This window comes from Lepidochelys kempii, chromosome 25, assembly GCF_965140265.1.
Source record: "Lepidochelys kempii isolate rLepKem1 chromosome 25, rLepKem1.hap2, whole genome shotgun sequence".
In the NCBI taxonomy this organism is placed as follows: domain Eukaryota; kingdom Metazoa; phylum Chordata; order Testudines; family Cheloniidae; genus Lepidochelys; species Lepidochelys kempii.
The window spans coordinates 6,863,523-6,875,375 of NC_133280.1; the positions used below are offsets into that span (position 1 = coordinate 6,863,523).

The window sequence follows — 11,853 nt, forward strand, 5'->3', positions numbered from 1 at the left end:
AGGTCGGCATGTCATTACCTTGCATGTTGTTGCTGCTTTGACAGTAGGTGGCAGCGTGGTGACGGTTTTGTGGCATCATACCAAATTTGCCCTCTATGGGTAACAAAGGAGAACTCTAGGCCATAGGCTACAACCCTCCCCCCCCCCCCCTTGGAAACAACTGAATAAGGATGATCTAGTGGAGGGTTGCAGATACTGTGAGCCTAAGCAGAGTGCTGTGGAAAGTGGAGTTACAAAAGCAGCCTGGTGACTCATGTCTGCCTCATAGTGGCAACCTGATCTAATAATTCTCTGTATAATCTGCCTGTGATTATCATTTGAATTAGATAAGAATAAAGCGGGAAGTCTGCTTCCTGTCCCTGATAGGTAAAGCACGAACAGATTGCATCAGCCATTGGGCTGTTGCCTGCCTTGGCAGTCTTGGGCTTGCTAGATTGACTATGCTAGGTTAGTTAGTGGAATACCCTGTGCTAAAATCTAGCCCAAGCTAAGTAAGGAATGAGGCTGTGGAAGAGAGAAAAACTCTGGAAGGTGTGTGCAAGCATGCATAACAGTAAAGCAAGTGTCAAAGAATCTTTCAGAGCAGCTGCAGAATGATATGCACAACCAGAAAGTCTCATATTGTCCTTATGAAAACCTTGGCTTTTATAATGCAGTTCAGGATTGCCTAGTTAAGCCCTCCTGCAGGTCCTTGATGCTGCTGCTATCCTCTGATACAGAAGTACATCGAGTAGAGCAGAGGTGGGCAAACTACAGCCCACAAGTCACATCTGGCCCGCGGGACCGTCCTGCCCGGCCCTTGAGCTCCCGGTTGGGAATGCTGTCCCCCCTCTCCCGCAGCAATGCGTCTTGTGCCTGCCTACCTGCCAGGCTTTCCAATAAGCCTGTCCTGCCACTCTGAGCGGCGTGGTAGTGGGGCGGGTGGAGTTGGATAAGGGGCAGGGGGCGGTTGGATAGGGTGGAGGTTGGGGGGCACCAGGAGACAGGGAGCGGGGGGGCTGGATAGTGGGTGGGGTCCGGGGGGGGATAGTTAGGGAGGGGGGCGGTCAGGGGACAAGGAGTGGGGTGGTGGTTGGATGGGTCAGAGGTCCCGGCGGGCCTGTTGGGGTGGGGGTGTGGAAAGGGGTCGGGGCAGTCAGGGGATAGGGAGTGGGGGGGTTGGATAGGGGGTGGGGTCCTGGGGAGGCAGTTTGGGGTGGGGGGTCCTGGGAGGGGGCGGTCAGGGGACAAGTAGCAGGGGGGGTTGGATGGGTCAGGGGTTCTGAGGGGGGCAGTCAGGGGGCGGGAAGTGGGAGGACGCAGATGGGGGCAGGGGCCAGGCTGTTTGGGGAGGCACAGCCTTCCCTACCTGGCCCTCCATACCGTTTTGCAACCCTGATCTGGCCCTTGGGCCAAAAAGTTTGCCCATCTCTGCAGTAGAGGGTAACACCCTTTGCCTTTTGTGGCATTTGACTAAATTACAGTACACTTGAGATTCTTATCAAACACTTTGCATGTAGATAGTGTGTTCACCGTCATATTGTTCTCCAAATGTGATCAAATCCTCACAACACCCTTGTGATATAGGTAAGTTACCTCCAGATTTGCTGATGGGGGAAGCTGAAGCAGGGAAGTCAAGTAACTTGTCTAGAGTTACAGCAGCAGTTGGAGTCAGCGGAAGATGTAAACAGTCCTGAATTATAAAGTGGAATAGGGTGGTGGCTGGAAAATAGGCTTGAGGAAACGGGGGGCGGGGGCTATGGATGGAAAATTGAATTTGGAGAGGAGGGGTGTGAATAGAATGGGAGGGATTTTTTATGAATATTTTTTCATTAGAAAATGCCAGTTTATCAAAATTGAAACTTTTTGCAGACAGGCATTGGTTTAGACAAAGCTGTTATCTGGAAGGTGTCTCAGGTTGCAGGGGAAGAGACCCACTCCGCAGAATAATCAGCTAGACAGAGCACTCACCTAGGATCTGGGTTCAGGCAGGGTCTTGAACCTCTCTCCCCCATCCCAGGTAACTGTCCTATCCACAGGGTCACTGAGTGCAGGGAGCTTTCTCTGTTTTGGGGGGAAAGCTTTCAAAAGGTCTTAGTTTCGTCCTGCTGCAGAACAAAACCAAAGGGCAGAACCTCAGCAGTTTTCAATGACAGGAATTCTTGTATTCGGGACCGTCTAGATGTGACTGTGGTTACGTTTTTGGGGTCCTTTGTTTATAGCTGCATGACGTGGGTATGAGCACTGTGAAAATACCTTATTTTTATTAAGTAAACCACACCTGAAATTAGGACTCCTTGGTGCACTGTACAAATTCATTAGATAGTTTCTGCCTCAAAGTGCTTCCAATCTAAATGACAAGACATTACGGGGGGGAAGAGGCAGCACCAGAGGTTTATAAACACAGAAGCTAGATGTAGAGCAAACTAGGAACTGTGGCCCTGGATTTGACACATGGAGGTGCCTAGGCCAGCAGATGAAGAGGTCAACGCAGACAAATATCTAAGCCCCCAGTTCAGCATGGTACTTAAGCATAGTCCTGATCCAAAGTCCATCACTGAAGCCAATGGAAAGGCTGCAATTGACTTCCAATGGGCTTTGGATCAGGCTCCATATGCCTGATTTAAACACATGAATAATCCCCATATCTTCAATAGGACTACTTGCGTGTTTACCTTTTTGAACTGCAGCCTAAATCTAGGAACAAGGGATCAAATTTCATGATTGCACAGCCCGAGAAGGGTTGAGGTGTGATGGAAGAGACCTGTTGAGTTGTCATCTATCTCTGATTTTGACTGATATCAACACATGGATTGTTCTTCTTTCTGTCCCTGTTGATCCTGGCTAACAGAAGGTCTAAGAACTATATAGTAAATGACATTTCTGGCACACACTTGATTTGATGCATCTAATTTAGATGGGTCTCTTCCTCTCCTCCTGTCCCACAGGTAACTAGGATTTCTACCTCAACCCAATGTGACCTATGCAAGGACAACGTGGACCAACTTCACTCAGCTTCCACTGAAAGGTGCTCGCCTGGCCTGGCAGGGGTTTCTACTCTCTTACTACTGGACAAAGTAAACAAACAAACAAACAAACAAAAGACCTAAATAACAGAGAAAATATTCTACTGTGAATCGGAGTTGAAAAATAACTGCAAAGGAAAATGCTTAAAAAAAGCTCCAGTTTGTATTGTCGATAGTTTAGATAAAGTATTTATCTTTTTTTAAAAATGAAAACAATTTTGGCTTATTTTATTCCATCTAAAGTCATAAAAAACCACAACTCATTGAAACCATTCTCTGAATAATAAAGGACTGGCACACCAGCAGAGATGTAAAGAGCCTCCTCTCGGTGCTATTTCATCCGTCAGAACTGTGCCTCTCTAGTTCAAATCCTTGGTGCTGAATTTGAGGGTTGACCAATGCCAAACCCAGTTCTCAGAAAGGTCTGCTTTTATTTATTCAACTCACTCTGTTCATATACCAAAGTCCATTGGTTTACAGCAAAGCAGGAGCTACAGAGAATGGCAGTCTTTGGTTTTGGGTGGTGGTTGTTTTTATTTTTAACAGAGCTTATGGCTCAGTTATCAGGCATTTAATATTGTTTATTACAAACAAGAATGCAATACTCCCCTCTGGAATGGCAGCTAGATTACTTGATCTGACCTGTGCAAACTCAGCTGGTTCAGACACTTTGAACAGAAGAAGCATAACTTAAGTCTAGTCCTGTTAGACTACTTCACTGGGCCCATTAAAGCCTCTGGTGGCGCTCAAGTCACTGTGAATTTCAGTAGCTAGACTGTTAACTTGTTTTGGGGTGTCATTTGGCATATGAACAGGGTGCATAATCACTGGTGTTGGTCAGGCCCTTTTTAACAATATCGGGAAGATTGAAAACCGAGCTTCTATGCTGGGGCAGATAGCAGCAGATTTGCTCAGCTTGTTGTTTTTGTTGAAGTACAATGTATTTTGTTAGTAAGGTTTTGATACTTGATTCCGAAATGGCTCAGCCTTGTACATTTTACTGACTTCTAAGTGCATTCGCTTTTGTATTTCTTTGCTTTGAATAGGTTTAAATGGTAGTTCACAAAAACACCACAATCTAGCTTAACTTGCTGCCACACTATCAAACTGGTGCATTTTGAATTGTATTGTGACTTGGTGTTCTGTGTACAGAAAAGTGTCGCTCCGAACAGTGACCGTATTTTATAGATGTGATGAAAATTTATAAATTTCATAAACTTTATTCAGTTTATTTTTTAGGTTGTGTGATGCACAGTAAACTTGTAAAAAGTTTTTTATTTATTCAAGTGCACAAAACGGGGAGGAGGATCCATTAGTTCATAAACATCAGTCTGCAGCATAGACTGGACCAAGCGCCAATGAAGGAAACCACAGTAACAGAAGGGGAATCACTACAGCAAAGTGACTTGATTCAGAACACACTGGTGCTAAAGTGAATCCGTGCTGGCCTAAGTTCTGTGTGGGGAGATACGGTCGTATTGCATCAAAGGCACTTGGTAGCCTCCAGCAAGCAGCCATTCACTATAGAGTTGATCTCTCCCTCACCAACTCCCTAGTGTGGTTTCCCTTTGTCACAAACTGCTGGGCTTCGTGAATCAGTGCCTAATTGCACTTGGAGCAGGCCAAATATCTCTTCGCACTCTCCTGTGCTGTGCTTCCGTGGCTGGTTTGGTTGGTATCTCCGTGAGTACTGTGCTGGTTCTGTGTGTCCAGAGGAGCTGATGGAAGTGTTCTACTTTCCTATTCTCACCAGCTCCTTCCTTTCCCCCAGGAGTGAATTTGTTCTGGAAATTTGCAGTACCCTGACTGACAATGAACACCTTCAATGTATTTCAAATTGGCTGCTTCCCTCTAGACCACATAGCGGGCAACGGCATAGAAATTAACAAGCTCGGTTACCCCCTCCACTCCTAAGTGTCTCAGCCTCTCCAAAAGGTGCCATGTGTGCAGAAGCTATTAATGTAATGTTGCTTTATTATTGATCGCTAAAGGGACTGATCCTTATCCCTAATCTCCAGGAATATTTTTAATCATTTTCTGGTTTGTGCATGGGAGAGGAGAGGGAGGAGGTGATGCATCCAGCTGGATTCCTAGCAGCAGGGAAAGAACCTAGAAAAGAAAGTAATGCTCAGGGAGTGGCAGCTGAGAAACATCCAGTAGCTTCTAGTGGAAGCCATATACAGTTATGTCCTGGAATCCAGGAAAACATGTAACCCAGTTATTGTTCAGGTGTGAATTGGGCAACGCCAGCCTGATCCAGATCTTTGGGTAACGGAAAGGTGCAGGGCCTTCTCAGCAGTCTTAATCTCAATTAAAGGCAACAAAATGCAAACTCAGTACCTTGGAGGATTTAAAAAAAAGGTAGGTAGTGAAATAGTGTAAACAACTGCTTAAGGGCCCGTAGCTTTACTCCGCTATGTGTCTCAGTTACATCCCTGATTTAAGAGATGGGTGGGAAATGCATGACATCACTTGAGTCAGTCTGCTTTCACCAGATAATGAATTCCCATCCTGGCCATGTGCAATGGGAGCAAGACCTGCGGCACTTCCTAGCCATTATCCTCTTAAAGCACATGGCCTCTTCAGCACTGTTGTTTTGCTAAAGGGTTTAATGAGAGCCTTTGTTGTATTGTGAGTTTCAAACATGCTTCTGAGGGCAGTTGGCCCTGCAGGGATTCCAGAGCTTCTCTGCCTTTGTTAGCTTCTTCCTTTAAATTTGACTGTTGCAGCCTTCTGTGTTCTGTGCACCTTGCTTGCTTGCGGATTTCGTCTTCCCAGTAATCTCAGCTGAAATGGACTTCTGGGTAAGTGTCAGGCAGGCTGATCCTGATTCAGGGCAGAGTAATGGGGCAGGCAAGGCTATGAAATTCTGTTGCTTCTCACCAAAAGGCCCCTTTTTCTCTATGTTGCACCCTGGGAATCTCCACTTTTCCACGGAGAAATTGGGAAATAGATTTTTAAAGTTTTGGGGAGTCACATGATGCACCGGGGTCAGGCAAGAGACCTGGGTCTTACTCCCTGCTCTCTCACTTATTCACTGTAATCTTGGGCACATTGGTTCAGCATCTCCATATGTTTCCCCATCTGTAAAACCAGGAGGATACTTGCCTTGCTTTGAGATCTCTGGGTGAAAAGCCCCACGTAAGCGTGAAGCATTAGTAATAAAGATCTAATCTGCATGGCTGGAAATTTATGGATATTTGTGACCTTAGGAAGAAAGCTTAGTGCCAGAGCTGTGAGACCTGTTCTCAGTAACCTGAGGTGGTACTTTATTTATTTAATATTATTTAAGCCAAAATGTGAAGTGCAAGAAAGGAATTCTTTCTGGTTTACACTTTCCTATGCTTGGCCCAGTCATTCTTCTACTGTCACAAATGTTCCTTCTCATTCACATTGGTGCTGCTGGCAGGGGGACTCATAATGAAGCTAAAATGCATTTTGTAGCATCTGCATTGCCAAAAAATCGAACTTCCTGAATGTTGTGTTGAGCTAAGCCTGTGTGGCCCTTTGTGAAACAGGTGGGGGGTAGATGTTTGCAGATGCAGAGACAAGTTGTTACACACCACCAAAAAAGGGAAGAGTGCATCTGCTCCAGTTGTCTGGTTTGCCTTTCCCAGCCCTTGGACAACATCTTGGAGTGTCAGAAAGTTAGGAGAGCTCCCAAGGCATTAATTTAAATTAGCTGTTTTCGGTGGATTAGTCATTCAGTAAGAATTCTGATATGGGACAGTGCTACCTATGGCTGAGGAATCCAGAAAATAGGCCACTTTCCCTTGTGTACATGAGGGCTGCATTGGAATGGAACTGGAAACCTGGCTGTTGTTGACATGGTTGACCTCTCTCAAATCAGTTTCTGCCTGTATTTCCTCATCTGTAAAATGGGGATAATGGCACTTGGCTGCTTTTTGTAAAGTGCATTGATCTTCCTGGGAAGGATCATAAATACTAGATATTAAATCTCGTCACTCATTTAAGTGCAGGTTGCAGGAGTGATGGTTTCCCCAAGTATTTGGGGAAACTACCGGGCAGCAAATTGTGGGGGAAGGGAAGGAGAAAGTGGGTTTGTTCCTAAATGTGCTGAGTCATTTGCTCCTCTCAAGTGGAGTTGGTTACGGGTTTGTATGGAGGATCCCATAACCTTCCATTAAAAAAAAAAACCCTGAGACAGATACATGCAGCTCTCTTTAAAGCTTCCCATATGTATGAACATCAGAGATGATCCATTGAGGGTGCCCTCTCTCCTTGAGAGAGGTGTTATTGTTAGCAGTGCCACTCCCCTGCTTGTTTCCTCCCAATTTGTTTATAATCTAGACTGTCAGGTGAACCAGGAATTAAAGGCAACCGTTTTAGAATTGCATATTAAAAGAATTCAAACTTAGGTGAACTATTGTGGTAGCACTTAGGGCCGCTGGTCGTAGATCAGGTCCCCTTGTACTAGGTGCTGTAAGAGAGAGCGCTCCTGTCCCAAAGCACAATCTACGTATGAGATGGCAGGTAGCACAAGAAGACAATGAGACTTTCTAGTTGTTTCAGTTATTCTTGCTCCCTTTACTGTGGGGATAAATATCTGTTAGAACACAAATTGCATTCACCCCATTGATAATTGGCTTTGTGAACAGTTTCAGTAGCGAGGCCAAGAATTGGAGTGGGCTATGTAGGCTGAATTCCCCTCTGTATAACAGTTGTGCAGGTAGGTACGTTGACTGGGGGTGGGGAGAATCTTGTCCAATGACTGCTTTTGCTGTCACTCAAGTTGTGCTTTCTGAAGTGATTGTGCCTATCGCTGGCCTGTGGATAGACAAGAGTTTTAAAGCTCCCGTCCATGCCATCCTGTCGCACTTTCCCACCCCCAAAATCACACGGCTTTGGTTTTAAATTGGTGCAGTTATTAAGGTGCCAGAGCCTGTTTTAATATAGTCATGTTAGCTGCATAGCAGTGAGTGTCCCTGAACTCACTGATTTGGGTATTGGAGAAAGTCATCTGAACCAGCAGATTTCAGGCCCTCTTGTTAGAGGAGTGAAAACCAGCATTTACGTTGCATCTTTCATCTACAGATTCCAAAGTTCAAGCAGTTGCTTCAAATTTGCTTGACAGATGTGGCTGTTGTTAAGCTAAGCGGCATCTCGGGCCATGCACACCTTTAGCTGGGTGTCGCTTGCAGTGGCCCATGTGCCTTATCCTGCCTTTCTCTTGGCTGTGAAAGTTTGTGTCTACATCTAGGATGAAGTAATTTTTGCTTCTGGGGAAAATGGCATCTGTTTAAAAATGATCGAAATGTCACGTGTCTTAGAAGATTGGTTTTTAAGCACAGAAATGGAGCTAAAAATGGATGGAGAGGCAGGGAAAAGAACATCATTTACACCCAGTCCTCCCTCCCTCATTCCCCTTTGTACTGGAACTGATGAAATGATGACAAAAAATGGAGGGTAGAAGGAGATGTAGCTGTAAAACTGTTTGCGAAATGGAGGCAAGTTTTATTCCTATCTTGGGTGATTCAGTCCTTTATTGATAGCTGGGTTTATTTAAAGAAAGATCCTTGTAGAGGAAATCTGTAATCCCTCCCTTCCACACCTTCCCTTTCTGGAGAAACTAACAATAGCTCTGGTTAAATAGGTGTTAGGGTAGGTGGGAAGGTGACACACAGCCAACTGCTTTCACCTCTGGAGACCTGGGTTCAAATCCTGCTTGGATTGTGCATTAAAGTAAATTGGGTTTCAATGACGTTTGTTCCCAGCATCCTGCCATCTTGCTGAGAGTCCTAGGACCAGGATAGCTGGAGTGTGTCAAGGCAGGGAACTGCATTAACCACGCTGTGTCAGGGACAATTTGTAATGCCTGCCATATGCCGCGGTGTCTGCTTACGTCTTGCTAATGTGAATGCTTATTTGTGGGAACGCAGTCGCTTCCAATTGTTTTCTTAAAGTCCAACATACGATTCCCTTCTCTCAAAAGTTCATTCGTGGAGCCCAGTTCTTTGTGACATCTAGGGAGACTCAGACAATTTCCAAGGGTGTTTGTAAGATGAATTCAGGGTTCAATCCCTCTCTCTAGAGTCAGCCAGGCAAATTTTAAGATTGACTTCAATGAGAGCAGGATTCCTCCCTGTGGTGTAGCTGGAGGGATGGATGAGGTAACTTCAGCACAAAGTGTGTGTGGTATTTTTCTGCTATGTCCCGGTCCTGCAAACACTGACTCCTCTACCAGGAGTATCTCACTGGTAGTAAATGCTATGCCCCCAAGGAAGTGTTGGCAGGATCAGACCCTTAACTGCTCGTGTCTCATCACTCTTCCTATTTATATATAGATACAATACACACACACACCAGTCTGCACAGCTGAAGGCTGCACCCCACCTTTCCCATGGTTGCTGGAATGGGGGAGGGAGATGTCAAGAGCTGGGGCTTGCTGCAGTCTCCCATAAGCTGCTGTTTTCGGGACACATTTTCCCCTCACTGACTAGACTTCAGGCCTACAATAAAAGCCACCCTCCACCCATTCTGAAAATGGTGCTATTTCCTCCCCAGGGACTATCAATACACTTGACAGTTTTCTTCACTGACCTGGAAGTAGCCTTATTCATTAGAGTCTAACCAGGATTGCTATGTAACTTCAGTCACAGGTGCTGCTCCCTGAAGAGCTGTAATTAGCTTTCTAACTCTGTACTAGCTGTGAGGGCTCTTTTAGGAATTTATTGACCACATATAGTCAGTTTGCTTTCTGTATTGAAAGCAACCCTTGTGTATACCAGAGCTTGGAAGCATGAACATTTTGATACCCTTTTTCTTTAGAGGGAGTTCTCCTAATTAATACTCATAGGTGGTTGCTGTTAATAATTCTGCTTCTCTTGTTTTGCCTGAGCCAAAAGCATTAAGAGCACTGGTAGCTCAGAACGATTATTGCTTTCTAATAAGAAATGGAAACTGTACAGTGGACTGTAAAACCTTAACCTATTTAAATCACAGTTTGGGGAGAAATCAGTAAGTGTTTTTGTGAACTATCTCTGCAGCACTGAGGGAAATCACAGTAGATGAGGTTTTTTAAGTATAAATTTAGTCAGTATAAAAGTATCTGATTTTTTTGTGTTAATTCAAATTCCCTTCCCCCGGTCCCCTGAACAATTCCATAGATGACCTTTGTTTTTCACGAATGAGTTGGATTTACCTTTTTATTAAATTTTGTTCCATATTTTATTTATCCTTTTATGCATTATAAATATCTGTTTAGACTGAATATTGCAATACCAGATGCTGTTGTTGTGGAACTTCAGGGCATAAACCCAATACTAAAATGGAAAATATCCCTCCTGTCTATTTAGTGCTTGTGACTGTCTCAAAGTCTCTTTAGTTTTCATGCTTTAATTTCAATATTAAAGATGACCTAACCACTTCGTAAAGGTTTGAAGATGTTAAGCTGAAGTTCTCTCAAGTTTGACCCTGTGATTCTAAGGTACATCTGGTTGCTTTTCTGGTGCAGTGGAATTGTCCTTTGGAAAGGTGATATTTCTGGTGTTAATAAAGAGAAGGCAGAATGGACTAATCCAGCCTGCTTGGCTCCACCCTCCTGCCCCCCAATATAAATTCTTGAAGTGGTCAGTTTTAAATTAAAAACCAATTCTTTAGGTCTCTGTTCTTTTTAAGAAAGCATTTTAGGAGTGGGAGTCTGCCCTTGCTGGGTGAGACTGGACAGAGGAATGCAAATGAAGTTGCTGTTGCTCAGGAATTGATTAGTAAAACTTTTAACTACTAATAAAAATCCATTTTTCAATGGATTTAAAACAAAAAATACCCATTTTCTTGCTTAAACATGTGATATGGGATGTTTCCTAGTGAATAGGAATTAGTTTATACATTTTAGCCTATGAAATTGAATTATTTAAAATTCAAACTTCCCCTAATTTATCTTTATTTGGTTTTTTTTATACTGGTATGTTGCCCTGTCATTCTTCCATAGAACTAGTGTGAATTCTTCTGGTGTGTATATATGTATGTAATATTATATATATATATATTATATATATATTTTCCACCCACCCTTCTAATTTCCACAATGCAAGAATTAGTTTTTTTCCTCCCCTCCCTTCCACTTTAATTTCTTGTCTTTTACCTTGATTTGTAATTGAAACAATGCTTTGAAGTTTTGTCTTTATATTAAAATGTATGTATTTTAATACATTGTACTGTGGTGGTGCTTCAGTACTTTAGCAGACGGGTTTTTTGCTTTCTTTACATTTCAGCTGAGGATCGCATTCTGTATCCTCTACAGCACGAGTGCAGAGATCCCCTTCAATACTCTCCAGTTGCTGGAGCAGTGGACCTGCAAGGCTCCTGTCACTGAGTGTAACTGGGCAATTGACTTGACTCTAGCTGTAACAGTAGAATATTCACTTTGAGCCTCCATTCCCCTATAAAGCACTACATGATCTTCTGAGGAGCTAGCAACTGAAAATCACAGTACAAAAAGCTTTCCCCTGACTCTTGCTAAGTGACTTGGTTGCTCAACTTAGTTTAGCTTTCCTTAAACTCTCCTGCCTGGAGCAGAAGTGATGGTTTAAAAACATTTGCTCAATGGGTATCTTGCAGTGGAGACAAAAGGCCTCACTATTCAAAGCATTCACATGCTCCACTGAATAGGGATGGATTTAAGGCTGGGCTTATGTGAAGAACTTACAGGGTCACAGCAACACACTGAACAGGTGCTCCATGCTTAGACACACATTTTCTGGAGTCCTTCCTTTGCAAGGCTTCCCTACAGTGAGTCAGGCCCCAGTAGAGGAAAGCATGTCAGGAGAGAATTCAGTAGCCTTTGACCTGTAGAGGGGATAATATTGGCTGGCCCATTGGGCTTATT

General features: G+C 44.0%; 2 protein-coding genes across 14 annotated transcripts in view; one reads left to right on the forward strand and one right to left on the reverse strand.

Moving 5' to 3' along the window:
- Positions 1-11,173, forward strand: part of DOT1L (DOT1 like histone lysine methyltransferase) — a 103,803-nt gene extending 92,630 nt beyond the window's left edge. For all 8 annotated transcript variants that reach the window (XM_073324234.1, XM_073324230.1, XM_073324232.1 and 5 more), the window contains one exon: positions 2,928-11,173. Coding sequence is in view for 1 of the 8 variants with exons in the window: in XM_073324236.1 (XP_073180337.1) it covers positions 2,928-2,935 (8 nt within the window). In the remaining 7 variants the exon portion in view is untranslated. The remainder of the gene's footprint in view (positions 1-2,927) is intronic.
- Positions 1-11,853, reverse strand: part of PLEKHJ1 (pleckstrin homology domain containing J1) — a 56,155-nt gene that overhangs the window by 31,367 nt on the left and 12,935 nt on the right. The window contains exon 6 of one of the 6 annotated variants that reach the window (XM_073324251.1): positions 1,243-5,114. The exons of the other annotated variants lie outside the window; for them this stretch is intronic. Within the exon in view, the coding sequence (XP_073180352.1) occupies positions 5,013-5,114 (102 nt within the window). The 3' untranslated portion in view covers positions 1,243-5,012. Of the gene's footprint in view, positions 1-1,242; positions 5,115-11,853 lie in introns of those variants that run through there. 6 annotated transcript variants of the gene reach the window in all.